The sequence below is a fragment of the Moschus berezovskii genome, chromosome 18 (assembly GCF_049115385.1).
Source record: "Moschus berezovskii isolate FMDL1 chromosome 18, NW_MosBer_1.0, whole genome shotgun sequence".
In the NCBI taxonomy this organism is placed as follows: Eukaryota; Metazoa; Chordata; class Mammalia; order Artiodactyla; family Moschidae; genus Moschus; species Moschus berezovskii.
In genome coordinates this window covers 39832258-39855976 of record NC_142477.1, presented here as the reverse complement: position 1 = coordinate 39855976, position 23719 = coordinate 39832258, and the positions used below count along the sequence as shown (strand labels likewise).

The following is a 23719-nucleotide window of genomic DNA, read 5'->3' as shown; positions in this document are numbered from 1 at the left end:
TCTATTACAGGTTAAAATTGTTAAATAGACCCAGATATGTAAGTAGTTTTACTCATTAAAAATGTTTCTTTTTAAAAATACTTAAAACACAAAGATTAAATCTTTATAAGCCTACCAAGTCCTGTTTAAAGTTGTAACCTTTGGTTAATGAGATTCAGACTGTTCAGGTTCTACTTCTGTTAAGTCAGTATAGTTGAGTAATTCATTCTCTGGTACCCTTCTAAGATTCTAAAATGGTATCGGGAAGAGAAGTGGTCATTCCTTAGAAAAAGTACTTATCATGCCTCCTTTTCTTCTGAACATATTGTGAACAAAAGGAAAGAATTGAAGGAGTAGAGAAGTATATGTTTTGGAAAGGTTTTAAAGACTTTTTTTTTTTAAATTAGAATAGTATAATAAACCCCCAAGTTATAACATCACCCAGCATCAGTCATTACCAACGTATTACTTATTTGTTCCATCCATGATCTCCACCCCTGTGCATCCTCCCAGTTCCAAAGAATTTTAAATCCAAGCTAGGCATTGTTTAACTTCATTTGTAATTGTAAGAAGGGAGTTTCTTAATATGAAAAATAAATTAAGAATATGAGGACTTCTAGCAAAATTTCCTAAATGCTCAGTAGAAAGTTTCAGAAATGATTTCTAAAATCATTTATACTTTAAGATTTGGATACTCATCGTACTTGTTAACTTTGATATGTTCTGTCGCTTGCACATCTTAGTTTAAACAAATGTTTTTCTCAGTTTCTATTAACATGTTGACTAACTGACATGTTTGTAATTTTAAATTACTGTCCTTTTGTTTCTTTTCTATAGTACCAAAAACCACAACTTATTCCACTTGAAAACCTCAATGCATTTAAACAAAGGCAACAGAACTTGACACATAATTTCTTTGAACAAGGTGATCCTGGACATCTCCAGCTTCTAAAGGTCAAAATAGAGTCATCTGAATTGAGACAAGGAAAGGACAGTAAAAAAAGGCAAGTTTTAAGTGAAAATTTCATTTGAGCATATACCTGCAAACATACCTACAAGTTTATTATTAGTGACAATAATACAGTTAAATAGATGGAACTTATCTGGTTCAACCTCTCAGCCTATACACAATTGCATATTCAGTTTCCTTGTCAAGTGTCATGCATTTGCATACATCTTGTATTGAGAAAAATTCCTATAATGTGAGAGACAAATGCTAATATTTTTTACATGATATTAAAGAATTCTTTCCTGGCATTCAGTAGGCTGGACGTTTCTTTTACCTTTTTCTTTAACAGGATGAGCAGTCATCTTTTGCAGCAAATATTTGGTATCATGAAATATTCTATATACTGTTCAATACACTGACATAATGCTTATTGTTATTCATCTTAGCATATCTTCCAGACTCATGCAGAGCTCAGTGGTGTAAATTGTTTCAGGGCACTAAGAAATGTGCATGTGAAAAGCAAGGCCGTGACTTTTCATGAAAAGCATATATAGTGTTTCACTCATAATGGATGTTCAAGACATGTATTCATGGTGGATTTTTACTTAGTCTAGAAAATATTTTTTAAAATCTCATGTTTATCAGGCCCTAAAATCCACTACCAGGGCTCTCTTTCCAGAAATGGTTCTTTCCTTCCATCTTTTCTAAGTAAATAAACCCTCTTCAAAGTGTTTTCCCTGTAGCTTTTTGGGCCTTCCTTCCTCCTCCCTGTGATTCCCTTCTTGGAGTGTGAGTTTGCCTGACTTCTTTAAATAGGTCAGTGGTGGTATCTAATAGGGTTTCCAGGGCCAGCTTCAAATCTGCAGAAAAGAGAATTTGAAAATTACCTGAAATGTGTAACTCTAACCTGAGTTTCCCATAACTAACAGAAAAGTCAGTTCAGTAGTAGAAGAACTCGAAATAACTTTCTTGTGTTCCTGACTTTTGCTTGTATTTATCCTAGCAGAATATCTTGCTAATTTATTTAAATGCCACTGAAAATAATCTGTTGACATAATTTTCGTAACTGTCTTCCTATATAGCATGATACAGATGAAAAACTGATGTTCCTAAAATAGTAAAAATATGCGTTACACTGTGATTTTTAACAGACAAAGACGACGAGTTGAAAAAGAACTGCAAGAAGAAAGATCAGAGAAACCAAGGAGAAAACCAAGTGTGACTTTCCAACCAGAGGATATCATCATTAATGATAATGATTCAGAAGTAGTTGTGAAACCCAAGGTACAGAAAAACTACAATGCACTCTTCCCTGGTCCGCCTGTACACAGAGTTAGAATGTCTGTGGTTTATTTAGTCGTCTGATTGCTAGAAGCTTCTGATTGTGACTAGGAGGATCTTAACAACTTATTGACCAGAGGCGTATTAACACTTTTTCGTTACCCAAACATTATTGACCAGAGATGTTTGAATATTTACTTACATAACAAATCACTGGCCACAGGCATTAGTTTCTGCAAGAATCCCCTGGTCAATAATAATATCATTAAGTACAGAAGTCCTGACTGCATCCCTCCATATAGGATAGACATGAAGTTATGAATATGAAAAGCAACTTGTTGGTGAATCAAAAGCTGTAGTTTAGAGCATCTGCTTGTGTGACTTTGTATTTTAAGTCACTGATTTTTTTCTGTGACATCTTAATGCATATTGTGAGTTTCTCCTATGATAGCTTCACCTACCTCTTTTAGAGGCATCTAGGGTTTTCCCCGGAGAAGGCAATGGCAAGCCACTCCAGTACTCTTGCCTAGAAAATCGCATGGACAGAAGAGCCTGGTGGGCTGCAGTCCACGGGGTCGCTATGAGTCAGACATGACTGAGCGATTTCACTTTCACTTTTCACTTTCACACATTGGAGAAGGAAATGGTAACCCACTCCAGTGTTCTTGCCTGGAGAACCCCAGAGACGGCGGAGCCTGGTCGGCTGCCGTCTGTGGGGTCGCACAGAGTCGGACACGACTGAAGTGACTTAGCAGCAGCAGCAGCAGGGTTTTCCCAACATAGGTTTTTTTATACAGCCTCTATTTTATATCAGATCTTTGCAAACATTCCTTCTAAATTTGGTGACTGTTTACCTATATATGCAACAAGAGATTAAATAAATGGTTTTGTTTACTTGAATCTTAGCACCGTCTTTCAGTAAGTCCTCAAGACCATGTGTGGAGGCACTTAGTACTAAGTGTCGAGTCCTTGAATAGTTTTGATACTATTAGAGAGTTAAAGCTAGTCTGCAGGAGAAAATTGCATATTGTAATTTAGTAACTGCATTAAATTGGTAATGCTCTTTTTTCTTGCTTGATCTGTGAATTTTGTGAACACCTGTGGAATTACTTTGACAGAATAAATAATTTGATAGAATAAATATTTCTAAAGTTATAAGATTTGAAACTAACCCCCCAATCAACATTCCTCATATCTATTGAATATTTTTTTTCAAAATAATATATATCTTTGAGTTAGTCATAAATTGATCATCTGGGATTCATTTAGGAGCAACAAGAACATCATGGTTCCCAGCCTTTGGAAGACTTTGACATTCCTTTTGGTATGTATATGCATGATTAATGACATGTCTCTATTCAGAGTTAAAATCAGCTTTCTAAAAATATGTTTATGAGACCAAGTTATTTTCATGTTGTTTTTGACAGGATGGTGTGTATGTCTGTCTGTATGTGTGTGTTTTACTGTGTTATCCATTAGCACAGTGGTTGACAGACTGTTACCCAAAGGCCAGACCTGGACCATACCTGTTTTGGTTTTTTTTTTAACTTTTATTTTATATTGGACTGAAATTAAAAGACACTTACTCTTTGGAAGGAAAGTTATGACAAACCTAGATAGTATATTAAAAAGCAGAGACATTGCTTTGCCAACAAAGGTCCGTCTAGTCAAGGCTATGGTTTTTCCCGTGGTCATGTATGGATGTGAGAGTTGGACTGTGAAGAAAGCTGATCGCTGAAGAATTGATGCTTTTGAACTGTGGTGTTGGAGAAGACTCTTGAGAGTCCCTTGTACTGCAAGGAGATCCAACCAGTCCATTCTAAAGGAGATCAATCCTGGGTGTTCATTGGAAGGACTGATGCTGAAGCTGAAACTGCAATACTTTGGCCACCTCATGCGACGAGTTGACTCACTGGAAAAGACTCTGATGCTGGGAGGGATTGGGGGCGGGAGGAGAAGGGGACGACAGAGGATGAGATGGCTGGATGGCATCACCAACTCGATGGACATGAGTTTGAGTAAACTCCAGGAGTTGGTGATGGACAGGGAGGCCTGGTGTGCTGTGATTCATGGGGTCGCAAAAAGTCGGACACGACTGAGCGACTGAACTGAACTGAACAGTTGATTTACAATGTTGTGTTAGTTTCAGGTGTGTGTGTGTGTGTGTGTGTGTGTGAGTCGCTCAGTCGTGTCCAACTCTTTGAGACCCCATGAGCTGTAGTTTGCCAGGCTCCTCTTGTCCATGGAATTCTCTAGGCAAAAATACTGTGGGTTGCCCACACTTGTTTTTGTAAATCAAGTTTAATTGATGCCCATTTATTTACATATTGTCTATGACAGCTTTCACATTGCAGCAGGTTTCATTTGTTGCAAAAGGGACCATATGGTTCACAAAGCCTAAAGATTTATTATCTGGCCCCTTACAGAAAGAGTTTATCAGCCCCTACAGTAGAGCAATGCAATTAGTTAGAATCTAAAATAAGATACTGATATATGAAGCCCAAAAGGAAACTATTGGAGAAAATGCCTAGAGTCAAATTAATCATAGAAAATACATATACATTAAAGGAATTAGTTCAGAGAAGAGGACTTGTTTATACATTGTAAATTCTTTTCCTCCTTGAATTGATCGATTCATTGCTTGCCTTTGAATGTATGTGTTCCCCCAAGGCTTTCTCCCCAGTGTTTTTCACACATGTACACACAAATGCTCTTGTGCCTCTAGGCTCACTCACTGTCACAACTTCAGCTTTTAAATTATTTTGGTGACACTCAGATACACGCCTACCCTGTCTCATCTTTCTTTTCTGCGTTCTCCTTAAATTCAGCATATCCACAAGTTACCTGGTAGACCTCATGGTTAGGATTTCGAGCTTTCATTGCCATGGCCCAAGTTCAGTCCCTGGTTGGGAACTGAGATCCTGCAAGCCATGCAAAAAACAAAAAAGTCAGGTTTTAAACTGGCATTTTCCTATTAATAATATGACCATTAATTTGATTGGTCAAGATTTTTACCTTGGAAGCCACCTAACGTCTGTTACCCCATTCCTTCACTTGACCCTTGACCTGGTGCTTCTTCCATTCCTCAGGGCCCCGGCCCAGCATCAGGCCTCTGTGTGCCGAGCTGTCATCTGCTTACCCGCGTAGCTTCCATCTCTCAGCTTCCCAATCCTTCTGGTGTTCTTGCTGCCCATTCTCTTGTCTTAAAACCCTGTTCTCTTTCATTCTTAATAGCATTCTTTCTCTTTACAAAGGTAATACTATGTATCAACTGGAGAAAATTTAGAAAATGCAAACAGAGAGTCAGTATTCTTTTGGGTTTATTTTCGAAATATCTGTACTCGCATGTATCTATAAATACATATCTATTTATATGAAAGAAAGTGTTAGTCTCTTAAGTCGTGTCTGACTTTTTTGTGACTCCATGGACAGGCTCCCCTGTCCATGGGATTTCCCCAGCAAGAATACTGGAGTGGATTGCCATTTCCTCCTCAAGGGGATCTTCCTGATCCAGGGATCAAATCCAGGTGTCCTGCATTGCAGACAGCTTCTTTATCATTGAGCCACCAGGGAAGCCCTATCTATCTTTATATCTATATATAAATAATACCTCCTCTGGTTGTTTATAACTTGTTTTTACATACTAGTTTTAAGGTATTTGGGCATCCCCAGTGACTCAGTGGTAAAGAATCTGCCTGCCAATGCAGGTGACGCAGATTTGATCCCTGGGTCACGAAGATCCCCTGGAGATGGGAATGGCTGTCCACTCCAGTATTCTTGCTTGGGAAATCCTATAGACAGAGGAGCCTGGTGGGCTGTAGTACATGGGGTCACAAGAGTCAGACTTGACTTAGTGACCAAACAAAAACAGTGTTAAGGTATATATCTTCCCATATTACTAGATATTCTTGCACAGCGTCATTTAAAATGACCTGGTAGTGCTTCCCTCATAGCTCAATTGGTAAAGAATCCTCCTGTGATGCAGGAAACCCCGGTTTGATTCCTGTCAGGAAAATCCCCTGGAGAAGGGATAGGTTACCCACTCCAGTATTCTTGGGCTTCCCTTATGGCTCAGCTGGTAAAGAAAATGCCTGTAATGTGGGAGACCTGGGTTGGATCCCTGGGTTGGGAAGATACCCTGGAGAAGTGAAAGGCTACCCACTCCAGTATTCTGGCCTGGAGAATTCTATGGACTAAGTCCATGGGGTCGCAAAGACTGAGCAACTTTCACTTTCACTGTAGTACTCCAATGAATATGTATTGTGTTATGCCACACAGCAACAATTCTCTGACACCACCTATAACTTGATTCCATTCTAAGACTACTAATAACCAAGAGTTCACATAGACCTCACACGTCAAGGGATCAGTCCCCAAAGACTCCCTATTTTCTTTAGAATGTCAGCTGCAAACAAGGTTCCTCCAGCATCTGCATTTTTGTTTGGTCAAATATAAGTTCATGGATTCCCGTGGCCACCCGCCCCCTACACAGGTTTACTGATTCTCTAGAACAACTCCAGAACTTGGAAAAGCGTTTTAGCTGTGATTACAGTTTCATTTCATTTCACAGTTTCAAGGCTATAGCTCGGGAAGAGCCAAATGGAAGAGATGGCAAGGTGTGGGGGTTTGAGGACAGAGGTCCCAGTCCTTTTCCGGTACACCACCCTTCTTACACATCCACTTACTCATCAACCTAGAAGTCGCCTTGTTGTCTCAGGGTGTTTCCTGAATTCTCACTACATGGAAAGATCGGACTCCAGTTGCTCCCCCTTCCCTGGAGGTGGGTGTGGGGCAGGGCTGACAGTTGGTTTCTCTGGTGAGCAGCACCCTTCCTGAAACTGTCTAGGGGCCTGCAGGAGTCACCTCATTTAGTCCAAAGGCAGATACGATCAAAAGGGGCTCATCATGAATAACAAAACATGTTCCTATCACTCAGGAACTTCCAAGGGCTTAAGGAATTCCATGCCTGGAACCAAGGACAAAGACCAAATATACATATTTTCATTATACTACCATGTGCTAGCATTGATACCCTTTCATTCTACTTAGACTCGCTGGGTGATCTCCCAGAAAAATCCTCCTCTAAACCCAAACTCCTATAATAGTGTTCAGACTTTGATTCTACTTCCTGTCGATCTTTTCCTCCAGGGTAGAAATTACCTCAAGTCTGAATTCGTTATCCCTCCCCCACCAACTGGTTTGTCCTCCTGTGTTCTGTCTCCATTTGTGCACTGCCAACTTAACCCTAAAACACATGCTATTCTGAATTCTGCTTTCCCCTCCCCCTCTCATCCAGTCAGTAGCCAGTTCTTTCTTTCTTTCTTTTTTCCTTATTTTTTACTTTCTTTATAATTCTTAAATGTATCCTCTCCCTTTTATTCCTCACCATTATTGGATGTGTATTTGAACTGCTGCAGCAGCCTCATCTATCTGATTGCCTTTAATTTTATCCACTCGAGTTTATTTTTCACACATTGGCTGGGGTGGTTTTTCTAGAACACTACTCTCACCATATCATTTCCCTGCCTAACAGCTTCCACTGGATGTTCATCAGCCAGAAGAATACATTTCTAGCCTGGGCATACAGCGTCTTCAACAATTTTGATTTTGATTCCGTTCAACTGTCTGTGAGGGTCAGCTTAGATACCACTTCACTCAGAAAGTCCATTTTGATAACATCTTGATACCGCGTACCTCCCCTCCCTTGAAGCTGGTACTGTTTCTTGGCTCCTGGTGATATATTAACTTCTCAATGCTTGCATCCAATGTTTTGTTGTTATATTTAAGAAAAGCTCCAAGATGATGTTAATACTTCCGCTGGATTGCATTTCATGGCCTCTGTAAAAAAGAAAGCTAAAGAATGTCAGGATGCAAGTACAAATACAGACCCAGGTAAAATGCTATTTTACTTTAATTTTTAAAATTCATATATTTTTAACCTTTAATATATGCCTACTTTTTTTCAAAACAATAAGGGGAATTTAAAATTATGTGATATTAGTTTCTCATCCCAGGTTCTTGTTCCTAACCCTGGTATATACTTTTAACATTTTAAACTGAATTTATGATAACTTTATTAAAATATAATACATACTTGTTTTAAAATGCCATGGACTACATCATAAATCTGTAGAAATAGTATTTTTAGTTTGGGTTCTCTATGCCATAATTGACTTTACTAGAATTTCATCCCTAAGATTGAGAGGCCTGAAGTTGTGGCTACTGAAGTTGAGTTTGAAGAGGAGGACTAGGCTGGGTTTACTGTGGGAAAAATATATGTAACTGTGACCAGAAATAGAGGGAATAAATTTTGGAGGAACTCATGTTTGGAATTTTACCTGATAAGCTTCTCCATTAATATAATGAATGAATGTATTAGGTGGCCTCCAGTATTTTTCTCCTACAAATGATGCTTCCGTGAGTAACTTCTTGCATAGAACCTTTTTTCTCTCTTTTGGTCATCACTATGATTTAGCTAATAACACTTTTACCCTTTACCAATCCGGTTGATTAAAATAAAAAACATCTGTTATTTTAATTTTTCTTTCTTTCTGAATGAGGTTGAGCATGTATAAGATTGTTTTTTAATAAGATGATTTTTGATACAAATGTTCAGTGTGCATTTGAGAAACATTCTTAAATGTATCTTTGAGAAAGCCTAGAAGTTCTTTGCTGCTCTGTTGTCTTCTAAAATCAGCAGCTATTTGCTGGAAGTTTGTTATTCATCCAGGTGATCAGGCCCAGAATATAAATAGTAATACAATTAAAATTATTAATTAAGAAATTAAATTCTTACACTGTCAGCCTAGTTGTCTACCACTTTTTATGCACAATATATTAAAAAAATCTATGCTTGTATATTTAATTTTTTTCTGTGGTTGTAAAGTCCCTTTTCTGTTTTCTCTCTTTGTCACAAATCTCCTCACTGATATCAAGAAGCTGCTTCTCAAGAAGTTGTTTCTGAATGTCATAAAAATCAGCAAGTCATTTCTTCCATATCAGGTGTGATTTCTTTTTTTTTTTTTCTGAGAACAGCTTGACTAATTAAAGGTTATGTCTGTACGATGGCTAAAACAGGAGTTACCACCCCCCATAAAAAAGCAGTTAAACCAAAAATTGATTTAATAGAGATAGAATGGTTTTTCATTTTTATAGTTTTATGCTTGTCATGTGGTTTAAATTCAAGCCTTGGCACCAAGTTTTCGGTACTCAGTACTGCAGTGAGTTAGTTTTTGCTTGTGAAATTTGAAAGTAATGTTCTATTAAAAATATGGTGCTAGGAAATAAGATTAGAGTCACAGGACAAAAAGCACAGTTAGACTGCTGACCTATTGTGATAGGCTTCTTTATTGTTTTGAATAAGAAGCTAATGACTTCTATAAAATTAAGATATTAAACTTTTTAAGTGGTATGATTTAGCTACAGTCTCTATATATACTAAGAACCACTGAGTTATACGTTTGAGTTATACATTTACATACATACATATATATACACTCATACATATATATATGTTATACATTTTTAAAAGAGGTGAATTATATCTCAACTGTTTAACCAAATGAACAAACAACAAGAAGCAGTGTTGAAAGTAAAAAAATTTGCTATGATTAATTTCCTAAAATCTGGTTTTATTGAAATGTTAAACAAAAATGACTTATTATATCTGAAATGGAAAAAGAAAATTATAGCATTTTCTTGGTATGACTTAGATATTTCACTATTCTTATTAATCATTCATATGAGAAAAACTGTAGTCAGTTTGCATTCAGTTATGAATTACTCTAGATTAAATACAATCTTGCCATTAGAGTAGAATAGAATTTTCTTTATTTATACAAAGAAACTTCTACTTAGATTTTCAACAAATACTTTTAATGTTGTTTGTTGCTAACTCATTCTTACAAAGTTAATGATGTAGAACTATTTACAGGAATTTTTTTTACTATCTTGATTTTTAGAACATGAAACTTTGAATGTTCCTCAACTTTTGGCTCCAGATATATGTCTAAATCTCAGACTTCCCACTGAAATATCAGAGAAACCTCTGTCACCTTCAGCATCTAATACGGTACTAAATTTGAAAGTTTTAATAATACCTTTGTGCTAAAATTTATCGTGGTCATCTGCATCATTCAGTTGTAATAGATGAAATGAGGCCAAAAAGTCTCACCTACGTAGATTTGTTGGAAAGGTCAAAATTTAGTTTAAGATTTAAATATTATGCCTCTAGATATTGTATACTAAGACTATAACACATAATTCTTGCAGTTTCCCCTAAGTTAGGCTCATGTAAGCTCTTACTGCCTTGAGAATTAAACCTTTTTTTGGGTAACTGTAGGGTAGAATGGTCTAGTGGTTTTCCCTACTTTCTTCAATTTAAGTCTGAATTTGGCAATAAGGAGTTCATGATCTGAGCCACAGTCTGCTCCTGGTCTTGTTTTTGCTAACTGTATAGAACTTCTCCATCTTTGGCTGCAAAGAATATAATCAATCTGATTTCGGTGTTGACCATCTGGTGATGTCCATGTGTAGAGTCTTCTCTTGTGTTGAAAGAGAGTGTTTGCTATGACCAGTGCATTCTCTTGGCAAAACTCTATTAGCCTTTGCCCTGCTTCATTCCGTGCTCCAAGGCCAAATTTGCCTGTTACTCCAGGTGTTTCTTGACTTCCTTCTTTTGCATTCCAGTCCCCTATAATGAAAAGGACATCTTTTTTGGGCCACCTCATGCAACAAGTTGACTCACTGGAAAAGACTCTGATGCTGGGAAGGATTGGGGGTGGGAGGAGAAGGGGACGACAGAGAATGAGATGGCTGGATGGCATCACCAACTCGATGGACGTGAGTTGGAGTAAACTCCGGGAGTTGGTGATGGACAGGGAGGCCTGGCGTGCTGTGATTCATGGGGTCGCAAAGAGTCGGACATGACTGAGCGACTGAACTGAACTGAGGGTAGAATAGCCATTTAAATTAAAGGAATGTAACGCTCTTTGATTTTATGTTTTGGCTCAGGTTGGACACACTTACATAAATGTGATTGACATTGAAGCTGATGATCTACAGGAATTACCTGTCAAGAAAGAGCCTTCAGATAATATCAAGCAACACAGTGACTGTCTGGAAGTCCCGTCTTCTGCAGAATTACATTACATGGCAGCTTCAGTTACTAATGCTATTCCTCTGACTCTTGACAAGCTGAAGAGTAAAGGTGATAATTTTTCCTACTTTTAAAATAAATTTAAAACATTTTTGAAAACTTCTTTAATATAGCATTATTATCCCTACTCTTGTCTCTTAGCTCTCCTTCTCCAAATCCACTATTGTTTTAGATGTTTATATTCACATTTAGAAATGTTCTGTTAATCTTTTCAATACCTTATTTATTTATAAGTTTAGAATCAGTCTTTGTATGCCTTTCATATTCTTGGTAGAATCTGCCTATTCCTCTGTGGATTTACATTTTAAACCTGCCAAAGTGTCTCCATCCTGTCTGGGTGGAAGCAGCTGGAGAGCGGGAAGTACAGAAGTGAAGGAGCCTCGTGTCATCTCACCTCTACCATCAGACATACGGCAGGACACAGGTGAATATCCTACCCTGGGACTGAAATATAATCATTACTTACATTTGTTTAGTCATTCGAATTTTTTAGGGTTTTTTTGTTGAATAATTTGATCTTCACAAAATCTCAATGGAGTCAAGTAGGACAGGCATCATAAGCCTCATCTGACCATCTCTTCATTCACTGAGCACCAGGTTAGGGACAACATGCAGGGACCAGAAGAGAGTAACACCAGGCTCTCTGCCTGTGGGCTCACGTATGGGGGAAAGGAAAGCAGAGAAGTAAAGAGATGACTGTAGTACATGACGGCATGGTACGTGCCATCATGGTGAGAAGGATGAGATTTTTGGGGAATACAGCATCTAATCCATCTCTGGGAAGCACTGAGGTTATGTAGGGCAGAGACACCTAAATGGAATCTTAACAGTAGAGTTGAGCAAGAGAAAGCTGCATAGAATAGATCACACAGATAGAATAGATCGTATGATGACTCAAGATGCTAAGTCTGAGAAAATTAAAGTTCAGTGTGCTTGGTGTTTTTCTGTTTTAAAGAAATAGCAAGAGAAAAGCTGGAGAGGAAGGCCTAGGAAAGACAATGCGATTGTCTTTCATTATGAGACATTTGAACTTTTAAGGTGAAGGCATTAGAGAAATGCTGAAGGATTTCAGGTCGAAAAGGAACAATATCAGATTTATGTTTTAAAAGATCTCTCTGGGGCCTTTATAGAATTTGAGTTAGAGAGGAGTGAAGTATTTAGAGATTGGGACTTCCCTGGTGGCTCAGATGGTAAAGCGTCTGCCTACAATTCGTGAGTCTGGCTTCAATCCCTGGGTTGGGAAGATCTCCTGGAGAAGGAAATGGCAACCCACTCCAGTATTCTTGCCTGGAAAATCCCATGGATGGTGAAACCTGGAAGGCTTCAGTCCATGGGGTCGCAAAGAGTCGGACATGATTTAGCGACTTCAGTTTCACTTTCTTTCATACTGTTTGGTGTCCTTGGGTTGTGAAAGCTTCGGCTAAGCTGTGGTAGTAGGAATGAGGAGATGATTGGCAGGAGGATCATCAGTATTTGGTATCATGTTGGAACTGAAGGAAAGAGAAGAACCTTGAATGCATTGAATATTCATTGGAAAGACTGATGCTGAAGTTGACGCTCCAATACTTTGGCCACCTGATGCGAAGAGCTGACTCATTGGAAAAGACCTTGATGCTGGGAAAGACTGAAGGCAGGAGGAGAAGGGGACGACAGAGAATGAGACGGTTGGATGGCATCACTAACTCAATGGACATGGATTTGAGCAAACTCTGGGATATAGTGGAGAACAGAGGAGCCTGGCATGCTGCAGTCCATGGGCTCGCATAGAGTCGGACATGACTTAGTGACTGAAAAACAGAGTAAGAGCAGGATAAGATGTTCAGGACACAGATAGATTAAGAACTGGCGCTCACAGAGAGTGCTGTTTGGATGTGAGAGTTAGCAGCGTGTCCGAGACCTCACCCAGAGAGGGTGGGTGGAATGAGAAGAGCTGTGATCTGAGACTGGTGCCCTGGAAATACTGAAGGGTGAAAGGAGTGTGGGTTGCATAAAAAAAGACCAAGATGATGACTAAGAAGGGAGAGTGAGATAGCGAGGAGCAAACCCAGAGGCCAGAAGAAGTGTTTCAAATTAGGGACAAGAATCAGCTGAGTTTAAAAGTAAAGAGAATCATTGACTTTGATATATATATATTGGTCTCGAGAGGCTTAATGTTTGCCTGAGATCCCACATAGAGGCAGTAATGGCCTACTTTGGACCTAGCTTTTACTGTGTGATCTTGTTGGTTTTCAGGTAGTTTTAAAAAATCATAAAGACTGTAAGGTTGCTTTTGACCAAAGTGTAATTTTGTAGCAGAAGATAAAAGGAACATTCAGATTTCATTGTAATGGTGCTTTGTGGTAATAGTAACATTGTTATATATTCTTATCTCACAACAAAGACTCATCTCAGAAGTCAAGAAGCTGAGGATATTTCTAAGTATATTAAATTAAAACTGATTTGGAAGAAGGTAATGTTATGTTGAGTTAAAGTGAGGTCTTTGAGAAATTAAATCGTCAGCATCTATTACTATTTCTTTCTTAATTGTAGTCAGTTCTGATATTACTTTTATTAATATTTAGGTACTCCAAAGCCAGATTTTCGATTCAAGGAACCGAGCTCAAAGTCAGATGCTACAGAAGACTATCTGCTGTGGGAGGCGCTACAGGAAGTCCCCACCGCTTGTCCTGCGCCGAGCCCTGCAGCTCACCGGCTAGAGCATCTCACCGCAAAGCTTCAGAAAATTGATGAACAGCTCTTAGCAATACAGAACCTTGCTGAAAACATAGAGCACAATTACCCCAGACACACAGTGCCAGACCGACATTGTGTGAAGGTCGACTGTCTTTACTTGTTTGTTTGTTAACCCACTTACTAGATTTGTAGTGTGATATAATTTTAGAGTCTTGATTTTTCAAAATAATGAGAAATGGTTTCAAAAGCTAAGGTTTCTCAGCCTCCGGCATTGTTGACATTTGGGCCAGGTAATTCTCTGTTGTAGACATCTATCCCGTGCATTGTAGGAGTTTCGTAGCATCCCTAGTCTTGACCCACGAGCTGTCAGTAGCATTCCCTTTGGCCTTAATAACCAAAAATGTCTCCAGGCATTGACAAATGTCCTCTGAGGGGCAAAATCACTCCCTGTGGAGAACCACTTAAGCATTAAGCTTTTAAGAATTGAACCCTCAACTTCTACCAGGAAAATAAATACATGAATTACAAAACCAGAATGTGGTTTTAGATAAATCCTGCTCTCAATTGAGTATCATTTTCTTCAGCAAGATTATTATAACTTTACAGACATTGTTGTCCTGGCATTTTGAATTCTCAATTTCTTTCAAATAGTTTATAGAACGGGATTAGCAGTCCTAAGGAAAAGGCAATGGCACCCCACTCCAGTACTCTTGCCTGGAAAATTCCATGGACGGAGGAGCCTGGTAGGCTGCAGTCCATGGGGTCATGAAGAGTCAGACACGACTGAGCGACTTCACTTTCACTTTTCACTTCATTCATTGGAGAAGGAAATGGCAACCCACTCCAGTGTTCTTGCCTGGAGAATCCCAGGGATGGGGGAGCCTGGTGGGCTGCCATCTGTGGGGTCGCACAGAGTCGTACACGACTGAAGCGACTTAGCAGCAGCAGTAGTCCTTAGAAGTTTTCTGTATCTTTAAAAATTATGCAACATAAATTAATGTTTATGTATTTGGTATATAATGGTAGTTAGACAAATAGAAATGTCTCTATTACTTATTTTATACAAACATCCTATCTTTTTTAGGAAATAAAATTTATATAAAATAACGATTAATGAACAAATACTAAAAATAGTTTGACTATATTAAAGCTTTATATTGGGAAGTGCAATTTGCAGAAAATGAATTCCATCAGTGACATACCTAACAAATAATGCAAGTTACTAGAATGTTGATATTTTAAAAGATATATTTATTAGGTTTATGATATTTCTTTAATCCAAAGGTTTAGCAATTATTAAAACATTAAGATTTAATATATGTGAAACTACAGTGAAAATAATATACGAAGTAGGGTTGCTGTTTTGGTTTTTTAAATTTTTATTGCAGTGTAATTGATTTACAAAGTTGTATTCGTTTCAGGATTACTATTAAGTAATGACATTGTGGTGTTTAGTTGGTTGTTTTCCTTTTTGTTTTTCATCCAGGTTTAGATTTATTACATCCAAATTAATGTTGAGTGTTAAAATTGTCCCTGGAAGTCCATATTCCAAAGAATCATGTTCAGTTGCCTTTGCTTCTAGTCTATTAAGCTTCTAGTTTATGTAAAGCCAGGTATGTTACTTCCAGCTCAGTCTAGTCTTGATCCTGGCTTGTTCACACTCACCAGATCTGGTGAGTCATTCATTCCTTTAAGAAACATTTATCAAGCTTTTACCATGTGCTGGGCCCTGTGCTAAGTTCTGGGAATAGGAAAGTAAATAAGGCATAGTCCCTGCTGTCAAGGAGCTTAGAATCTAATGAAAGAAGATAGATGTGTGCACCAGAAATACACGTGAACAGGGTGCTGTCGGGACACACAGGTACATAGGGCCTCTTGTGACTGTAAATATGCCAGCCCTGTTGACCAGGGTGGGGCGGGGAGAGCGACGGGAGGGGGAGGTGGCTTCTCAAGGAGGAGGGCATAGTGTGTTTTAAAGGTTCCCCCAGATTCTGATACTGGTCCCCTCTCGGCCCCAGCCTTTCCACACTGGAAGGTAAGAATTTGTCTTTTACTTGGTGCATGGCAGACATAAATGTTTATTTGATGGCTGTTTTTGTGCTCTCATTTTTAGATTCAGACAGAAATAAAATCACATTCATATAATAATAATGGACTAGTTATTAATAATTGTCGCCCAAGCTTGGGAGGCAATTTCAAACAAAGAATTCTAAAATTGGTTGATCAAACTCAATAAGCATATAGTCTTCCGAGGTGACTACTTTGAAGGAAATAGAACTGATTTAAATGAAAGGTTTGGCATATTGGTTTAAAATGTTCTCATCCTATTTGATGCACACATGAAGAGAGAGATTTTTTTTTTTTTAATTGCTCAGTTTAGTTTAAGAAAATGGCCTGTAGGCCCGGAAGAAGCTGAGGGGCACTGTGGATACACCAACCACGTGCCTTAAAAATATGGGTTCCAGTCCATGTTCTGGGTTTGAAAGTCTCTGCATTTCTCTGGCCCTCATTCCTCATCTTTAAAATAAAAGATTTTTATTTCTTCAGATGAATACCCAAAATGGGAATTGTTGAATTTTATGGTAGACCCGTTTTTATTTTTTGAGGAACTTCCATACTGTTTTCCATAGTGGCTGCACCCAGTTTACTTCCCAGCAGTGGCGCACAAGGGTTCCCTTTTCTCCACATACTTGTTTGTCTTTTTAATAATAGCCAATCTGGCATATGATAGCTCATTGTGGTTTTGATTTGCATTTCCTAGATGATTTGTGATGTTGACCATCTTTTCATGAGCCTGTTGGCTATTTGTATGTTATCTTTGGAAAAAATGTCTGTTCATGTCCTGTGCCCAATTTTAAATTGTTTTTTTTTATATATATATTTAGCTGTTTGAGTTCTGTTAATATTTTAGATATTATTCCCTCATCAGAGAGAGTATTTGCAAATATTTTCTCCCAGTCTTCAGGTTGCCCTTCTGCTTTGTTGGTTTCCTTGACTGTGCAAAACCTTTCAGGTTTATTGTAGTCTCTGTTTATTTTTGCTGTTGTTACACTTGCCTGAGGAGACAGATCCAAAAATACATTGCTGAGACCAATGTCAGAGAGCCTATTGCCTAAGTTTTCTTCTAGGAGTTTTACAGTTTCCAGTCTTACATTTAAGTCTTTATCAGATGGTTGGATGGTGTCACCAACTCAGTGGACATGAGTTTGAGCAGATTCTGAGAGATAGTGAAGAACAGGGAAGCCTGGTGTGCTGCCATCCATGGGGTCGGAAAGAGTCAGACACAACTTAGTAACTGAAAAACAGCAACAGACGGTTTTGAGTTTATTTTGTGTATGGTATAAGAAAATGGTCTAGTTTCCTTCTTTTAAATGGAGCTGTCCAGTTTCCCCAACACTTTTTGCTGAAGAGATTATCTGAAACACGAAACAGAAACAGACTCATTGACACAGAGAACAACCCAGTGGTTGCCAGAGAGAGGTGGGTGGCAGATGGGTGAAATAAGTGAAGAGGATTAAGAGGCACAGATTACCAATTATAAAATAAGTCAGTGATATAATGGACAGCACAGGGAGAACAGTGAATAATGTTGTGTAGCTTTACATGGTGAGTAGTGTATAAAAATATCGAATTACTGTAGTATACACCTGAAGCTAGTATAACATTGTAAGTCAATTATACTTCAATAAAAAAAATAAGTAAAATAAAGGTGAACTGTGTATATAAAAGGGAAAGTTTTGTCTTGATGGCAGTTAAAATTGCTCACCATTCTAAAATTTGTGATGCTGTTTTCCTGAGCCTCTTAAAAGGTTAAATTGGTTAAGATACAAAATAAGTAAACATTTACTCCTCTTTGAAAAAACCTCACCATTTAACTCATATTGGACTCAATCCTCTTCTTTCATCTTTCGTATTTGCATTCTTTCAATGCAAATGTGAAAAACCTATGTAAAATTATTTATGGTATTTTGAAATAAACTACAAAACTTGTAACTGTTATTTTGTGGTGTTTGTTTTTCTATAGGTTGAACCTGTGGGTCCCATTGAACTGTCTTCTGGTCCTGAATCGGAAAAAACATTCCCTTCAAAAACCATTAGCCTTTCTGAAGAAGGTTTGTGAGGGGTCTGGGGTGGGACTGAAGCCTTTCTTTGGAAGGATAAGTATTGCCTTTTGGGTGTGCCAGAAATAGTCTTCTTAAGTGAGCTGAAGCCATCGGTCCCCTTATTTTTAGATGAGAGTTTTGTGACAACGTAATTGGCTCCCACCTCAGGTCAGTTAATTTCCTGAGAAGCTGATGCTGTAACCTCCTCTGGCCTTTGCACCGGAATGAGGCAGTGTGGGCTGGACCTTAGTTCTGTGAGTCCACACCACTGGCCGCACAAGCGCTGAGAATCATACAAATCTTGTGCTGAGGTGGTGGTTTGTCTGCGGTCATCGGAGGAGCCAGAACCTGAAGTTCAGGTTCAGTGGCCTGGCAATGGTGAAGTTATTAAGCTTTTTCGTTTCTTATTTTAAGAATGAGAATTTGGGTATTTTTTAAAATAAATGTCTACTATATCTATGGTTGTTAATACCTATATTCTCTTTTGTTTAGTGTAGTCAGCAGTTTAATGCATTTTGCCAGAAAATAGGGTTTGGTTTATTGATTCTCTCTATTGTTTCTTAATGTTCTTTTTCACAAATTTCTACTCTTAGCTTTATTATTTCTTCTGCTCTTGGAGGCTTACTTTGTGGGATTTTTCCTAACTTCATACTTTGTTTTTTTCTAATAAATGCATTTGAGACTGAACATGTTTCCTCAAGGACCCAGATAAGGGTGCTGCTGTTATATCTTTTGGTGGTATTCAATTTATATTAAAATTTCTTCCTCAGCTCATAAAAAGACTTTTTAACTTCCAAATATTATGCAGCTTGGGGTATATTTTCATAATTTATTTCCATTTTCATTGTATTGTGATTAGATGAGTGTATGATAATATCATTCTTCAGTTTACTTCAGTTTAGTTGCTCAGTCATGTCCGATTATTTGCAGCCCCAGGCTCCACTTGCAGCCCTGGTGGACTGCAGCACACCAGGCTTCCCTGTACATCAGCCACTCCTGGAGCTTGTTCAAACACATGTCCATTGAGTCGGTGGTGCCATCCAACCATCTCATCCTCTGTCGTCCCCTTCTCCTCCTGCCTTCAGTCTTCTCCACTGTCAGGGTCTTTTCTAGTGAGTCAGGTCTTTGCATCAGGTGGCCAAAGTACTGAAGGTTCATCTTCAACATAAGTCCTTCCAATGAGTATCACTCTTAGATATTTGCTAAAATTTCCCTTGAGGCTTAGGATATATAGTCAGTTTTTGTAAATATTCTGTATATTTGAAAAGAATGAGCATTTTCTGTTTATGTAGGAGGGGTGTGTGTGTGTGTGTGTAGTCACATACACATATAGTCAAACTTCTAAATTATACTGTTCAGAAGGGCGCATTAAAAATTACCTACAATGATTTGGAATTGTTTATTTCTCTTTGTAATTCTGTTAAATGTTTCTTTATGTACTTGTTTTTTTGTTGTTGTTCAATCACCAGGCCATGTCCGACTCTTTGCCACCCCATGGACTGCAGCATGCCAGGCATCCCTGTCCTTCTCTATCACCCAGAGTTAGCTCACACTCATGTCCGTTGAGTTGATGGTGCTGTCTAACTGTCTCATCCTCTATCATCCTCTTCGCCTCCTGCCTTCAATCTTTCCTAGTATCAAGGTCTTTTCTAACGAGTCAGCTCTTTCTCTTTGCATCAGGTGGCCAAAGTTTTGGAGCTTCAGCTTCAACATTAGTCCTTTCAATGAATATTCAGGGTTGATTTCATTTAGGATTGACTGGTTTGATCTTGCTTTCCAAGGGACTCTGAAAGAGTCTTCTCCAGCACCATGGTCAAAAGAGTCAATCCTTTGGCACTCAGCCTTCTTATATGGTCCAACTCTCACATCCATACATGACCGCTGGAAAAGCGATTGTTTTGACTATACAGGCCTTTGTCAGCAAAGTGATGCCTCTGCTTTTTAATATACTGTCTAGCTTTCTCATAGCTTTTCTTCCACAGAGCAAGCATCTTTTAATTTCATGGCTGCAGTCACCATCTGCAGTAATTTTGGAGCCCCCCAAAAATAAAGTCTCTCACTGTTTCCATTGTTTCTCCATCTATTTGCCATGAAGTGATGGGACCAGTTGCCATGAACTTAGTTTTCTGAATGTTGAGTTTTAAGCCAACTTTTTCACTCTCCTCTTTCATTTTCATCAAGGGCTCTTTAGTGCTTTGCTTTCTGCCATCAGGGTGGTATCATCTGCATATCTGAGGTTATTGATATTTTTCCTGGCAATATTGATTCCAGCTTGTGTTTCAACCAGCCTGGCATTTCACATGATGCATTCTGCATATAAGTTAAATAAGCAGGATGACAGTATACAGCTTTGATATACTCCTTTCCCGATTTGGAACCAGTCTGTTGTTCCATGTACAGTTCTAACTGTTGCTTCTTGACCTGCATACAGGTTTCTCAGGAGATAGGTTAGGTGGTCTGGTATTCCCATCTCTTTAAGAGTTTTCCACAGTGTGTTGTGATTCACACACAGACTTTAGTGTAGTCAATGAAGCGGAAATAGATATTTTCCTGGAATTCCCTTGCTTTTTCTATGATCTAGTGAATGTTGGCAATTCGATCTCTGGTTCCTCTGCCTTTTCTAAATCCAGCTTATACATCTAGAAGTTCCCAGTTCGTGTGCTGTTGAAGCCTATCTTGAAGGATTTTGAGAATAACCTTGCTAGCATGTGAGATGAGTGCAACTGTTTGGTAGTTGGGACATTCTTTGGGATTGGAATAAAAACTGACTTTTTTCAGTCCTGTGGCCACTGCTGGCTTTTCCAAATTTGTTGACATATTGAGTACATTGCTTCAACAGTATCAGCTTTAAGGATTTGAAATATCTCAGCTGGAATTCCATCACCTCGGCTAGTTTTGTTTGTACTTATGCTTCCTAAGGTCCATTTAACTTCACACTCCAGGATGTCTGGCTCTAGGTGAGTGACCACAGCATTGTGGTAATTCAGGTCATTAAGACCTTTTTTGTACAGTTCTTCTGTGTGTTCCATACACCTTTTCTTAATCTCTTCTGTTTCTGTTAGGTCCTTACAATTTCTGTCCTTTATCATGACCATCCTTGCATAAAATGCTCCCTTGGTATCTCCAGTTTTCTTGAAGAGATCTCTAGTTTGTCCCATTCAGTTGTTTTCTGTTATTTCTTTGCATTGTTCACTTAAAAAGGTTTTCTTATCTTTCCTTGCTATTCTTTGGAACTCTGCATCCAATTGGGTATATATTATGTGGTTCAGGCTATGGGTATACCTTATGTAGTTTAGGCTAAGTTATAAAATTAATATAGTTAATGATGATTACTTTTGTTGAATTTTATCTGTTTTATCATTAAGTATACAGCCTTGACATACTCCTTTCCCGATTTGGAACCAGTCTGTTGTTTCATGTCCAGTTCTAACTGTTGCTTCTTGACCTGCATACAGATTTCTCAGGAGGCAGGTCAGGTGGTCTGGAATTCGCATCTCTTTAAGAATTTTCCACAGTGTGTTATGATCCACACAGTCAAAGTCTTTGGTCTAGTCAATAAAGCAGACGTAGATGTTTTTCTGAAACTCTCTTGCTTTTTCGATGATCCAACGGATGTTGGCAATTTGATCTCTGGTTCCTCTGCCTTTTCTAAATCCAGCTTGAACATCTGTAGTTCACAGTTCATGTATTATTGAAGCCTGGCTTGGAGAGTTTTGAGCATTACTTTGCTAGCATGTGAGATGAGTGCAATTGTGCAGTAGTTTGAGCATTCTTTGGCATCGCCCTTCTTTGGGATTGGGATGAAAACTGACCTTTTCCAGTCCTGTGGGCACTGCTGAGTTTTCCAAAATTGCTGGCATATTGAGTGCAGCACTTTCCCAGCATCATCTTTTAGGATTTGAAATAGCTCAACTGGAATTCCATCACCTCCACTAGCTATGTTCATAGTGATGTTCCTAAGGCCCACTTGACATTGCATTCCAGGATGTCTGGCTCTAGGTGAGTGATCACACCATTGTGATTATCTGGGTCACGAAGATCTTTTTTGTATAGTACTTCTGTATATTCTTGCCACCTCTTCTTAATATCTTCTGCTTCTGTTAGGTCCATACCATTTCTGTCCTTTATTATGCCCATCTTTGCATGAAATGTTCCCTTGGTATCTCTAATTTTCTTGAAGAGATCTCTAGTCTTTCCCATTCTATTGTTTTCCTCTATTTCTTTGTATTGATCACTGAGGAAGACTTTCTTATCTCTCCTTGCTGTTCTTTGGAACTCTGCGTTCAAATGGATATATCTTTCCTTTTCTCCTTTGCCTTTCACTTCTCTTCTTTTCTCAGCAATTTGTAAGACCTCCTCAGACAGCCATTTTGCCTTTTTGCATTTCTTTTTCTTGGGAATGGTCTTGATCACTGCCTTCTGTACAGTGTCACGAACCTCTGTCCATAGTTCTTCAGGCACTCTGTCTATCAGATCTAATCCCTTGAATCTGTCACTTTCATTGTATAATCATAAGGGATTTGATTAAGGTCATATCTGAATGGTCTAGTGGTTTTCAATTTAAGACTGAATTTGGCAATAAAGAATTCATGATCTGAGCCACAGTCAGCTCCCAGTCTTATTTTTGCTGACTGTATAGAGGTTCTCCATCTTTGACTGCAAAGAATATTATCAATCTGATTTTGGTATTGACCATCTGGTGATGTCCATGTTATAGTCTTCCTTTGTGTTGGAAGAGTGTGCTTGCACTGACCAATGTGTTCTGGCAAAACTCTGTTAGCCTTTGACCTGCTTCGTTTTGTACTGCAAGGCCAGATTTACCTGATACTCCAGGTATCTTTTGACTTTCTACTTTGCATTCCAGTTCCCTATAATGAAAAGAACATCTTTTTGGGGTGTTAGTTCTAGAAGGTCTTGTAGGTCTTCATAGAACCGTTCAACTTCAGCTTCTTCAGCATTACTGGTCAGGGCATAGTCTTGGATTACTGTGATATGGAATGGTTTGCCTTGGAAGTGTACAGAGATCATTCTGTTGTTTTTGAGATTGCATTAAAGTACTGCATTTCAGACTCTTTTGTTGACTATGATAGCTACTCCATTTCTTCTAAGGGATTCCTGCCCACAGTAGTAGATATAATGGTCATCTGAGTTAAATTCACCCATTCCAAAAAGTTGGCTTAAAACTCAACATTCAGAAAACTGAGATCATGGCATCTGGTCCCATCAGTTCATGGCAAATTGACGGGGAAACAATGGAAATAGTGAGAGACTTTATTTTGGGGGGCTTCAAAATTACTGCAGATGGTGACTGCAGCCATGAAATTAAAAGACACTTGCTCCTTGGAAGAAAAGTTATGACCAGCCTACACAGCATATTAAAAAGCAGAGATATTACTTTGCCAACAAAGGTCCATCTAGTCAAAGCTCTGGATTTTTCCAGTAGTCATGTATGGATGTGAGCGTTGGACTGTAAAGAAAGTTGAGCACTGAAGAGTTGATGCTTTTGAACTGTGGTGTTGGAGAAGACTCTTGAGAGTCCCTTGGACTGCAAGGAGATCCAACCAGTCAGTCCTAAAG

The 23719-nt window shown here is 38.6% G+C and overlaps 1 protein-coding gene across 8 annotated transcripts in view; it reads left to right on the top strand.

The window, feature by feature from the left end:
* CPLANE1 (ciliogenesis and planar polarity effector complex subunit 1) overlaps positions 1 to 23719 on the top strand; it is a 103643-nt gene that overhangs the window by 52957 nt on the left and 26967 nt on the right. For all 8 annotated transcript variants that reach the window (XM_088827652.1, XM_088827655.1, XM_088827651.1 and 5 more), the window contains 10 exons: positions 817 to 983; positions 2080 to 2212; positions 3479 to 3533; positions 7997 to 8101; positions 9146 to 9211; positions 10171 to 10280; positions 11222 to 11417; positions 11641 to 11790; positions 13928 to 14181; positions 18064 to 18151. In XM_088827652.1, coding sequence (XP_088683778.1) covers positions 817 to 983; positions 2080 to 2212; positions 3479 to 3533; positions 7997 to 8101; positions 9146 to 9211; positions 10171 to 10280; positions 11222 to 11417; positions 11641 to 11790; positions 13928 to 14181; positions 18064 to 18151 — 1324 coding nt within the window. The remainder of the gene's footprint in view (positions 1 to 816; positions 984 to 2079; positions 2213 to 3478; positions 3534 to 7996; positions 8102 to 9145; positions 9212 to 10170; positions 10281 to 11221; positions 11418 to 11640; positions 11791 to 13927; positions 14182 to 18063; positions 18152 to 23719) is intronic.